Source organism: Rana temporaria, chromosome 11, assembly GCF_905171775.1.
Source record: "Rana temporaria chromosome 11, aRanTem1.1, whole genome shotgun sequence".
NCBI lineage: Eukaryota > Metazoa > Chordata > Amphibia > Anura > Ranidae > Rana > Rana temporaria.
In genome coordinates, this window is record NC_053499.1 from 129225758 (window position 1) to 129238713 (window position 12956).

Genomic DNA, 12956 nt, shown 5'->3' on the forward strand with positions numbered 1-12956 from the left:
AGCGGCTTGAAGAGGCACAGGCACACTGGCGTAGAGTGGGGGGGCAGAGGGGGCCGTGGCACTGGGCAAAAAATGTAGGGGGGGCGCAGCGCAAAATCCGGTGCCAGTGTCACGCCGTCCCAATGTGGATGGTGTCACTCGCTGCGCTCCAGCTGCCATATTCCGGCTCAGGGATGGGCAGCGGCTACCCGGTGATTGGACGATTGGGGGGTCATGTGCGGTGGCAGAGGCTGGGTTGTTCTGGGAGTCCCACCTCTGCCTCGCCATGTGAGCCGCCGCCGGCTTCTTCTTCTTCGCTGCGGACTGAATCTACTTTTCCCCATTGTGGCAGCCAGTCTGAGACTGGTACAGCGGCGCACGCTCTATCCCACAGGCAAATGTGAGTGAGGAAATGACAAATCGCCAGGCTCTTCCTAAGCAAGTAAACTATGGTATGTGACAGACACGATCACAGTACAGTCACACAGTGCACACTACACAGAGCATCACCATCTTCTCCACTAATCTCCAATGTCCTCCCAATGTCCTTCCTCTTCCCCCCCAATTATCCCTAATATCCCTCCTGTCTCCTCACTGTCCCCCCAATTATCCCCCAGTATCCCCACTGTCCCCACTGTTACCCCAATATTCCTCTTGTCCCCCCAATTGTCCCCAATGTCCCTCATGTCCCCCCAATGTTCCTCCTGTCCCCTCAATTATCCCCAGTGTCCCTCCTGTCTCCTCACTGTCCCCTCTGTCACCCCAATTATCCCCAATGTCCCTCCTGTCCCCCCCAATGTTCCTCCTGTCCCCCCAATTATCCCCCTGTCCCTCCTGTTACCCCAATTATCCCCAATATTCCTCCTGTCCCCCAATTATCCCCAATGTTCCTCCTGTCCCCCCAATTATCCCCAATGTCCTTCCTGTCTCCCCAATGTCCCCCCAAGGTTCCTCCTGTCCCCCCCACTTATCCCCAATGTCCCTTCTGGCCCCCCAATATTCCTCCTGTACCCCAGTGTTCCTCCTGTTCCTCCAATTATCCCCAATGTCCCTCCTGTCTCCCCAATGTTCCTCCTGTCCCCCCACTGTCTCTACTGTCCCGGTTTGCGCAAAGTTATGCGAATTGAGTCAAGTTCCGGAATTGCGACAAATACCGATGGCAATGCAAATTTCGTCAAGTTCCGCGAATTGCATCAAGTTCCGATGGGTGACAGCGGCGCTATCAACCAATTGCGACAAGTACCGCGGTTAAGGTAAATTGCGTCAAGTCCCGTGAATTGTGGCAAGTTCCGCGAATTGCATCAAGTTCCAATTGGCGACAGCGGCGCTATAAACCAATTGCGACAAGTACCGCGGTTAAGGTAAATTGCGGCAAATCCCACGAATTGCGTCAAGTTACGCAAATTGCATCAAGTTCCGGTAGTTGACATCGACACTATTAGCTAATTGCGACAAGTACCGCGGTTAATATAAATTGCGTCAAGTTACGCAAATTGCGTCAAGTTACGGAATTGCGTTAAGTTCCGATGGTTGACATCGGCTCTATTAACTAATCTGCGACAAGTACCGCGGTTAAGGTAAATTGCGTCAAGTCCCGCGAATTGCGTCAAGTTCCGCAAATTGCGTCAAATTCCGATGGTTCACAATTTGCGCTATTAACCAATTGTGGCAAGTACCGAGGTTAAGGTAAATTGCGCAAAGTTACGCAAATTGCATCAAGTTCCGGAATTGCGACAAGTACTGCTGGCAATGCAAATTGCGGCAAGTTCCGCAAATTTCGTCAAGTTCCGTGAATTGCATCAAGTTCCGATGGGTGACAGCTATCAACCAATTGCGACAGGTACCGTGGTTAAGGTAAATTGCATCAAGTCCTGCGAATTGCGTCAAGTTCTGCAAATTGCGTCAAGTTCCGTTGGTTGACATCGGCTCTATTAACTAATTGCGTCAAGTACTGCGGTGAAGGTAAATTGCACCAAGTTCCGCGAATTGCGTCAAGTTACGGAATTGTGTCAAGTTCCGATGGTTGACATCGGCGCTATTAACTAATTACGACAAGTACCGCGGTTAGGGTAAAGTGCGTTCAGTTCTGAAAATTGCGCCAAGTTCCAGAATTGCGTCAAGTTCCGATGGTTGACAGCGGCGCTATTAACCAAATGCGTCAAGTACCGCCGATATTACAAATTGCATCAAATTATGTCAATTGTCAAACATGCGTCAAGTTTGGATGGTTGAAGCCGCGCTATTACCCAATTGAGTCAAGTACCGTGTTTAAGGTAAATTGCGTCAAATCCTGCGAATTGCGTCAAGTTCCGCAAATTGCGTCAAGTTCCGATGGTTGACAATGGCGCTATCAACCAATTGCGACAAGTACCGTGGTTAAGGTAAATTCTGTCAAGTTCCGCAAATTGCGTCAAATTGCGTCAAGTTCTGAAATTGCGTAAATTTCCGATGGTTGACAGCAGCGCTATCAACCAATTGCGGCAAGTACCGCAGTTAAGGTAAATTGTGCAAAGTTACGCGAATTGTGTCAATTTCCTGGAATTGCGACAAGTACCGCTGGCATAGCAAATTGCGGCAAGTTCCGCAAATTTCGTCAAGTTCCGCAATTACCACAATTGTATCAATGGTCGCAAATTGCGTTAAGTCCCGCGAATTGCGTCAAGCCCCGCGAATTGCATCAAGTTCCAATGGTTGACAGCGGCGCTATCAATCAATTGCGACAAGTACCGCGGTTAAGGTAAAATGCGCAAAAAGTTGCGCGAATTGCGTCAAGTTCCAAAATTGCGACAAGTACCGCTGGCAGTGCAAATTGCGGCAAGTTTCCACAAATTTCGTCAAGTTCTGCAATTACCACAATTGTATCAATGGTTTCAAATTGCGTCACGTCCCGCAAATTGCGTCAGGTTCCGATGGTTGACAGCGGTACTATCAACCAATTGCGCAAGTAACGCGGTTAAGGTAAATTGCGCAAAGTTGCGCGAATTGAGTCAAGTTCCGAAATTGCGCTGGCAATGCAAATTGCGGCAAGTTCCGCAAATTTCGTTAAGTTAAGCAATTACCACAATTGTATCAATGGTCGCAAATTGCGTCAAGGCCCGAAATTGCATCAAGTTCCGATGGTTGACAGCAGCGCTATCAACCAATTGCGTCAAGTCCCGCCGTTAATACAAATTTCGCCAAGTTACGCAAATTGCATAAAGGTCCGGAATTACCCCAATTGTATTAATGGTCGCAAATTGCGTCAATGTCCGATTATTTTAATCTCTTACCTGAATGCGTCAAGTCCCGCAAATTGCGTCAAGTTCCGTAATTACCTCGATTGCGTCAGTTACATAATAGATTTACACTCAAAAGCTATTTTCTAAAAACAATTATATATATATATTTTTTTATTAATTTATAAAAAAAAAAAAAAAATTACTTTTTTTTTAAATTAATAAAAAAAAAATGTAATTGCTTTTAAGTGTAAATGTAATGCTGCAGAGCATTGCGCCTTTCTCCTAGGGCTGCAGAGCATCACACCGTTTGCTACAGAGCATCGCGCCTTTCTCTCCAGAGCATCGCGCCTGTCATTGCCGAACATCGTGCCTTGTCTGCAGAGCATCGCGTCTTTCTCCCAGGGCTGCAGAGCATCACACCTTTCGCTATAGAGCATCGTGCCTTTGCCTGTAGAATATTGCGCCTTTCTTCAAGGGCTGCAGAGCATCGCACCTTTTCCCTGCAGAGAATCGCGCCCTTCTCTAAGGGCTTCAGAGCATCACCTTTTTTTGCAGAGCACCGCACCTTTCATTGCAGAGCGTCATACCTAACCTGCAGAGCATTGTGCCTTTCACTGCAGAACATTGCACCTTTCATAAAGGGCTGCCGAGTGTCACGCCTTTTCGCTGCAGAGCACTGTGCCATTCGCTGCAGAGCATCGCTCCTTTCATTGCAGAGCATCATACCTTACCTGCAGAGCATCACGCCTTTTTTACAGGGCTGCGGAGCATCGTGCCTTTTCGCTGCAGAGCATTGCGCCTTTCTCCCAGAGCTGCAGAGCATCACACCTTTCGCTACAGAGCATCGCACCTGTCGCTGCAGAGCATCATGCCTTTACTGCAGAGAATCGCGCCTTTCTCCCAGGGCTGCAGAGCATTGCGGCTTTTTTTACCTTTTTTGCAGTTATACTTAAAAGCAAACTAAGTTACGCAAAACATTGCGCCTTTTTGCTGAAGAGCATCGCGTCTTTCTCCCAGGGCTGCAGAGCATCGCGCCTTTCCCTACAGAACATAACGCCTTTCTCCAAGGGCTGCAGAGCATCGCGCTTTTTCGCTGTAAAGCATTGTGCCTTTTTCCAGAGCTGCAGAGCATCGCACCTTTTACTGCAGAGCATTGCACCTTTGATTGTAGAGCATCATTAAAAAAAATAAGAATAATAATAATAACAATATAAAAAATCCCAGTGGAGATCAAATGCCACCAAAATAAATCTCTATTTGTGGGGGAAACTGTAAATGTCATTTGTATACAGTGCTGCATAATGATACAATTACCAATTGAAGTAGCACAGCGCTAAATAGCAAAAATGTTCTGGTCATGAAAGGGTTAAAACCGTGCGGAGCTGACATGGGAAAAGAAAAAAAAAAGGATCCTTATCCTGGTGTGTTATCTTTGTGAAATTTGCCAATCTGAGGACAGCACATTTCATGGATGGGATTGTGTTTCTGAATGTGACATTTATCAATGGGAAGTAAAACGGAATAAACTGGATTATTCCAGAAATTTAAATCTCAACAGTCATCTCCCCTCCCCCTCCCCTCCCCTCCCCCCCCCCCCCCGCAGAATAGAGAACATTTGAAATTTGACAGTTGAAACAGCTGGACTTGTTTACCTATTGTGACATCACAGCAATAATAAGGGGAGGAGTCATGTGATAATACTGCGATGTGATTGGACAGTGCCGCAATAAATAGCAGCCTCTCCGGGGGGAGGAGCACAGAAGAGTCCTGACTTCTCCTGAGTGAAGACGTGTTTTTCTGATCTCCTGAGATTTCTTCTTCTGACCTTTTTTCTGTGATTTTCTCTGCGTTTTTAACCAGTGAAAGGAGATAAAAGGATGATTCCTAAAAGCTCTGACACTAATAAGACCATGAATGTCGCAGCGATTAGAACCATCATGAGGAATGCTGTACCAGCTAGAAAGCCCATGAAAAATGTGGCAGTGGGAGACCCACCTCTTGTGACTCCCCCTAGCTGTGACACTAGAAACAGCATGAAACGTGTTACAGCCATTAGAAACATCATGAAAAATGCCTTACCATCTAGAGTGCCCATGAAAAATGCCGCAGCACAAGTCCCTGCTCTTGTGACTCCTCCGAGCTGTGACACTAGTAACACCATGAAACGCGTCGCAGCGATTAGAAACATCATGAGGAATGCCGCTCCATCTAGGAAGCCTATGAGGAATGCAGCAGTAGAGGTCCCAGCTCTTGTGACTCCCCCGAGCCGTGACATACAAGCGGTCCAGTTACAAGTCAGACCTCCACGCTGTGACAGCCAATCAACCTTCATCCTGCACCGTCTGCTCGGAGAAGGCGGATTCGGACAAGTAAGTTCTAATTTTCCCACTTAGAATTAGATTAGTAGCTCCACCCACAAAACAAATCCCTCCCCAGTAACTAGCCAATGTGTACCAGCCACCCAAAACGGATCCAGCTACTGGTAGACTTAATGATGTCACTGTGCCTCATGGAGGGGAGGAGCCGGGAACACAACATGAAGAAAGCTCTCCCTGTCATAGATATCAGAAGACGTCATGGCGCCTCGCAGCCTTCATCAATAACGACTTGTGACTCCTCCCCAATGCTAGTTCCATCCTTTCCCAATAATGAAGAACGTTCTTTCCTATAATAACACAAATGATTTTTCTCTTTTCTCTCATTCAGGTCTTTCTGGCAACTCATAGCGCAACCAAGAAGATCGTCGCCATCAAGTCCGTCGTGAAGACTTCAGATCAACGTGACGCCATTGAAACCGAGCTGAAGGTCATGCGGAAGGCGGAAGGGTGCCCATTCCTCACCCAGCTTCACATGACTTTCCAGACGCGCCATTCTGCCTGTTTCGCTATGGAATACGTCTCTGGAGGCGATCTGTTTGATTTCACCGTAAAGTATTCGCCTCTTCCGGTTTCCGTCATAAGGTAAGTCTCATCACCACAATGACAATAGAAAGCAATCTTTAGAAGAAATGTCCCTTTACAATCCAGGCTTTAGGAGTTTAGAATTCCATTGTAAATAATTGTATACAGCAATGTAATCTGTAAGATTACAGTGTACTGTATGTATTGTGTGTTTTTTTACTTTTTGAATTTGGCGCCGTGCTCCGCCCCCGTGCGTCGCAGCTCTCGCAGGGAATGGCGCTCGACACTGTGGATGGAGTGGAGGAGACACGGCGCGCACACACAGCGGGGAGACATCGCAGGATCCTGGGGACAAGGTAAGTAACTTTTCCTGGATCCTGCGATGCGATCCTGAGTGTGGCTCGGGGATACCGCTTTTGGTGCTGAAAATTCACCCCGAGCCACAAGCGGGATTACCGCCTAGGAGTTGGAGAGGTTTGTGATGCCGGGCGACGGAGCAGGGTTTCTGATGGTGTGACTGCCATGATTGGCTGTCACAGTGGTCACATGATCAGAGAGCTCCCAATCGCATGTAGAGAAGAGATTGGGAGCTTTCCTTTAGCCACCGGTAACTGTGCCGGGAGTGCATTCTCAGGACAGCTCTGTTTACATTCTGGTACCCATACATGCGACCTCTCATCAATAAGACCCACCCACCTAGAGGTGACATATATGCATACCACCAGCATGAAGGGGTTAACACTTCTGGACCAATGATGTACCGGTACCTCATCACCCTGGTACTGATTTTTAGAGGTGGCGTCTAACTAACCGCTGGATTAATTTTATATGCAGCAGGAGGAGACTTCCTCCACTCCCGGCACCTTCCACAGCTTTCTCAGGCTCCTCCATCCTCCCGGGAGACCCAGACGACCAGCCGCCACGTCTACTGACTGGTCAGCTGAACAAAGCCGTGATTGGCTATGGTAACCCGGATGTGATGACATTGTGACCTGACATTTTTAAGAAATCAAAATCATTCAAAAACACAGATCTCGGTGTTGTGGATGCTTTTAAGGGCAGAGGAGAGACTTGGGGTCTTCTAGTACCGGTCACATGCCTATTACTGTGACAAGCATGTTTATAGCCTGGATCCTACCAATGGGATCTCCCAGGAGCCTCCAGAATCTGGGATCTGGTAAAACCAGAAATGGCGAGCAGGTGCCATACCCAGAACTCCGACCGTACGGTCACCTAAATAACCACAAAGGTGGGACCGGTAATGGGATAGAGCCAGGTACCCCCTCCCCCTACCCATGGATAATGTTTCTACTTAAATCTAATGACTGTAAAATGTAATTCCTTCAGAATCAATATTTTTTCTCTTTTATAGATTCATTGCGGCGGAAATATCCTGCGGATTGGAGTTCCTCCACGAGCGGGGCATCGTTCATAGAGACATCAAGAGAGAGAACATCCTACTGGACAACAAAGGTCATGTCCGCATTGCAGACTATGGATTGGCAGTAATGGATCTGTATGGCGATAGGACGGTGACGGGAGTAGCCGGAACAATTGGATACATGGCACCAGAAGTAAGTCACCCTCTTTTTACCCATCACTAGGCCTCATCTATTCAGTATATCACAATCCAATCACTATCCCTCTGATACTTGTAATATGAACATTTTAGACTGTATACAGAACACTGTAATGTAAATCACCTGATTGGTAATCATTAGGGTCTTAAAATCTTTTTAATAATTTGTTAATATATGTCCATGGGGGGGCAGCCATTGCATAGGCCGGCTCTGCCTCCTGGTTTAGCTGTTGGGCACAGTGGTTGTTCTTTGCTATTTCTCTTGCTTAAAGCAAGCCTAGCTACAATCTCTATAATAATGGACATATGAAATAGTAAACATATAAAAATTTCAAAAGCTACATCAAGGTTAATGTTCCAATGATTTCTACTGGAGAGCAGATATCACTACCTGCTCTCTGTTACACTCTGCAGAATTACGGCCCATTCATTAAATGCATGCCACTGTGTAGAGCCTGTGGTATCCTATGAAGTTCTGTATACTTGGCATAACAAAGAGAACCCTGATTTGATTAGGGTGAGTCACATGACTAGGCTCGCGCTTACGTTTTTATTTTTTATTTTTATATTTACACCCATTCCCTGTAATGGCACTCAAAGTCCAAATTCCACCGCTGTGCTTTATGAATGTAATTTTTATTAATGTAGCGCTATTGTCACAGGAAGGACATACTGCTGCTTTGTAAATGCCTCCCTTAGAATACATGTTCAATAAATATATATTATTGTTTCTTCTATAAAAGGAATGTAAGTTTGTAGGAACTAAGTAACTGATTTCTCTTCTCTGATTGGCAGGTTATAAACGGCGACTTCTACCAGTTTGAACCCGACTGGTTTTCCATGGGAGTTGTCATATACATCATGGCTACAGGCACCAAGCCATTCTGTAACCGTACCACCCAGGAATACAGGAAGGCTGTGAGTTATGAAGATCCCGTTTACCCTCTGGACATGGACCAACACCTGAAGAACTTCATAGATGGAGTAAGTACAAGACGTTTTCTAATTCTGAAGAGGCACAAGGAAGGTTTCTAGGCCTACTGCTGCTGCTTTAGGGGTATAATGTGGGGGGGGGGTTGCGAGGTCTGGTTGTCAGCTGGACTGTTGAGTAGTTTGGCTTCTTCATCCCATGGTGAACATCCAACGGGAATACTTCATCCTGGAGCTGAGGGCTCAGAAGATGCCACATGGGGTCAATCACTTTATGAGGTTATTAAAGCAGAACTCCTCCCCATTTACTATTGTTTTGAACATAGTGGGGAGGATTAGATCACCTGCCATCATTGTAATCTTGTCTGTGTCCCTGTTGGGGACATTTTGTTTCATATCCTGTCCTGGGGACACGGAAATCCCACCAAGGAGGGACACAGAAAGCAACCTAACAGAGAGGTTCTAACCCTTTCCAACTCCATTCATCAAACTGCTTTTATCGCCCTGTGCTGATAAATTATGTTAATGAGAAGAAAAAAAGATCTTTAAAAAAATCCAATCTCCTCCCTTTTCATGTGGCTGTAATTCTACTTTAAGTGTCACCGCCAATCTAAAGAGCTCAGGGAGTTAGACGCGATCTAATGGCGGCACATCATAAAGTGTACTCATTTGTTGTGCTGGAATATAATATGAATTCCATCCATGTCAGCAGACATCCAGCACCTGTACTTGGCTATATGTGTCTTCACATGCTATGATCGTCCAATGGGTGAAAGGACCGCCCAGGAGGAGACACACTGTAGTCAAAGTTTCTTTTTCTTTTATAAAAAGTGCAAAATGAACTCAAAATAACTCTTAATTTCTCTTTTATAGCTTCTATGCAAATGTCCGGAGAAGAGGCTTGGAGTCGGCAGAGACATAAGACGGCATTTATTCATGAGGCTCATCAATTGGAAGTCGCTGGAACAAGGGAAAGGATGGCCACCTTTCTCAGTAGCCCAGGTAAGTACACACATCTTTATAGGATGAGGATCAAAAAGAAGATTGTTACACACTGTAAGGAGCATTGCTGTGTCCTTACAGCTAATGTAGGGGATACAGACATATCCCAGCCTGCAGGAAAACCTCGTAAACGGCCAGAAAAGGCCAGAGGACACCTCGGTTGACCTCGCAAAGACTCCGTCCCCGAGGTTTGCTGAGGTTAGCCGAGCTGTCCTCAGGCCTTTCCGTGCATTTCCAAACAGCGGCGATCAGCGCTGTTTGGCTCCTCTCAGCTCCGGCGCCCCCCACCTCAAGCCAAACGCGGTACTGCACACCGATTTGGCCTGAATCGTGCTCGTGTTGCGAGACAACACTCGTAAACCGAGTTACGATTTTTAAAAATACAGTGCTCGTATTGCAAAACGCTCGTTAACTGCGTTACTCGCAATCCGAGGTTCCACTGTATTTCATTTTCCTACGGGAGAAGTAAATAAGAATGAAACTTTCTATGCATCAGACACAATGGGGATGATTTACTAAAACTGGAGAGTGAAAAATCTGATGCAGCTGTGTATGGTAGCCAATCAGCTTCTAACTTTTCGCTTGTTCAATAAAGCTTTGACAAATAAAATGCCAGCTGATTGGTTACCATGCAGAGCTGCACCAGGTTTTGCACTCTCCTGTTTTAGTAAATAAGCCCCATTGGTGCACAGCTGGGAGTGACAGTTGAAGTGAGAAGGTGCAATGGTTCATAATACAATCTCTGGGCTGTCTAGGACATTTGGCTCCGACCATCATGGTGTGGTGGAAGGCAGGGGACCAGACATGTAGTTTGCTTCTAGATTTGTATCCTATCTGCTCCTCCACTGCATGGAAAGAGGAAGAAGGTTCCAAGTCGTATTAAAGAAGTTGGTCAATGTTAAAGCCCAATTTAAAAAATAAAAAAATTGCACAGTAGGCAACCACCCCCACCCCCACCCACCCTGCACTCTAATGTTTTATTGCTTGTAAACTCTAGGGGCAGAGAAAGAGGAACCTCGCCCTCACCTCTCTGCATCACCATGTACAATACAGGCCTATCAGTCCTACATTGTATGTGAGGTAAGCATGTGACCGTGGCTGGGAAAGCTTAGAGAGGGTCTGTGAGGGACCAGCATAGATGAAGGTTGTCCAAAGCAAGGAATAAATTATTACACCTTATTCCTCTACCCCTAGGCAAAAAATCCCCCCTCCCCCTCCACACACACACAAATACTGCAAAGGATAATTTATACGTGTTTCTGGAATAGGACTTCAAGCAATATCCTGATATTTACTCAGGTCATAGATCTATGAATAGAGAATCTCATATTTGTCTTATATTTGTCTTTTCATTTTGCAGCCCTTGGACATGGACATGGAAACATCTTGTCGACTTCCTCCATCAGCGATCGATGTAAAGGCATTGGAAATTCCAGGAAGAAAAATACACATTCCTGGATTCTTAAACATCGACAGGCTGTGAGGAGGCCTGTCTTGCTGTCAACCTGTACTGTCATGCCTGTCAACATGTAGTGTGTAGTGTGGTGTGTATGGTGTGTGGTGTGTGTTGTGTGTAGTGTGTAGTGTGTTGTGTGTTGTGTGTTGTGTGTTGTGTGTTGTGTGTAGTGTGTAGTGTGTAGTGTGTAGTGTGTTGTGTGTAGTGTGTAGTGTGTAGTGTGTAGTGTTTAGTTGACAGTGCCTGCCAGCAGGGTGCCAGCCAGCAAGCCACCCACAGCAGGGTTCCAGCAAGCTACCCATAGCAGGGTGCCAGCCAGCAAGCCCAACCACATCAGGGTGCCAGCCAGAAAGCCACCCACATCAGGGTGCCAGCCAGCGGACCCACCGACAGCAGGGGGTCAGCCACAGCAGGGTGCCAGCCAGCAAACTCACCCACAGCAGGGTGCCAGCCAGAAAGCCACCCACATCAGGGTGCCAGCCAGAAAGCCCACAAACAGCAGGGTGCCAGCCAGCAAGCCCACCCACATCAGGGTGCCAGCTAGCAAGCCCACCCACATCAGAGAGCCAGCCAGCAAGCCACCTGGGGGGGGGACAGGTGTGCAGGGGGAACAGATATGTGTGTGGAGGGGGCGAAACATATGTGCAGGGGGTACAGAGGGGGAACAGATGTGCAGGGGGTACAGATATGTGTGTGTGGGGGGGGGGGGGTTGAGGATAACAGAGGTGTGGAGGGGGGGGTGCAGAGTGGAACAGGCATTCAGGGTGATACAGTGATGGGGTGATCTGAGGTGGGAAGGTGAAAGAATTGTGGTGATATGAGACCTGAAAATACAAGAACTGGGGTGATTAGATCAGATGTACAAGGATTCAAAAAAAAAGGAGCCACCCACAGCAGGGTGACAACCAGCAAGCCCAGGCACATCAGGGTGCCAGCTAGCAAGCCCACGCACATTATGGTGCCAGCCAGCAAGCCAGCCACAGCAGGGTACTAGCCAGTAAGCCACCAGCAGTAGGGTGCAGAGTGGAACAGGCATTCAGGGTGATACAGTGATGGGGTGATCTGAGGTGGGAAGGTGAAAGAATTGTGGTGATATGAGACCTGAAAATACAAGAACTGGGGTGATTTGATCAGATGTACAAGGATTAAAAAAAAAAGGAGCCACCCACAGCAGGGTGCCAGCCATGAAGCCCACCCACATCAGGGTGCCAGCCAGCAAGGCTACCCACATCAGGGTGCCAGCCAGCAAGCCAGCCACAGCAGGGTGCCAGCCAGCAAGCCCACCCACATCAGGGTGCCAGCCAGCAAGACCACCCACAGAAGGGTGCCAGCCAGCAAGCCCACCTGCAGCAGGGTGCCAGCCATTAAGCCCACCCACATCAGGGTGCCAGTCAGCAAGGCCACCCACAGAAGGGTGCCAGCCAGCAAGCCCACCTGCAGCAGGGTGCCAGCCAGCAAGCCCACATAAAAAAACAAATGAACTGTACAAAAGGAGCCACCCACAGCAGAGTGCCAGCCAGCAAGCCCACCCTCAGCAGGTATTCATTATTTATTTAGTTATATTTAATTATATTTATTTTCATTTCTTAGAGCGCCCTCAGTAATATACATTGTATATATTTTTTTAAGCCCACCCACAGCAGGGTGACAACCAGCAAGCCCACCCACATCAGGGTGCCAGCCAGCAAGCCCACGCACAGCATGGTGCCAGCGAGCAAGCCAGCCACAGCAGGGTACTAGCCAGTAAGCCACCAGCAGCAGTGTGCCAGCCATGAAGCCCACCCACATCAGGGTGCCAGCCAGCAAGGCCACCCACAGAAGGGTGCCAGTCAGCAAGCCCACCTGCAGCAGGGTGCCAGCCAGCAAGCCCACATAAAAAAAATGAATTGTAC

At 47.5% G+C, this 12956-nt stretch overlaps 1 protein-coding gene across 1 annotated transcript; it reads left to right on the plus strand.

The window, feature by feature from the left end:
- Window positions 1–5134: 5134 nt before the first annotated feature.
- LOC120916827 (protein kinase C theta type-like) lies at window positions 5135–11091 on the plus strand. Its single transcript, XM_040327770.1, has 6 exons — window positions 5135–5566; window positions 5904–6157; window positions 7470–7671; window positions 8472–8660; window positions 9480–9608; window positions 10969–11091. The coding sequence occupies exons 1-6, from the start codon at window positions 5135–5137 to the stop codon at window positions 11089–11091; spliced, it is 1329 nt and encodes a 442-aa protein (XP_040183704.1).
- The last annotated feature ends 1865 nt before the right edge of the window (window positions 11092–12956 follow it).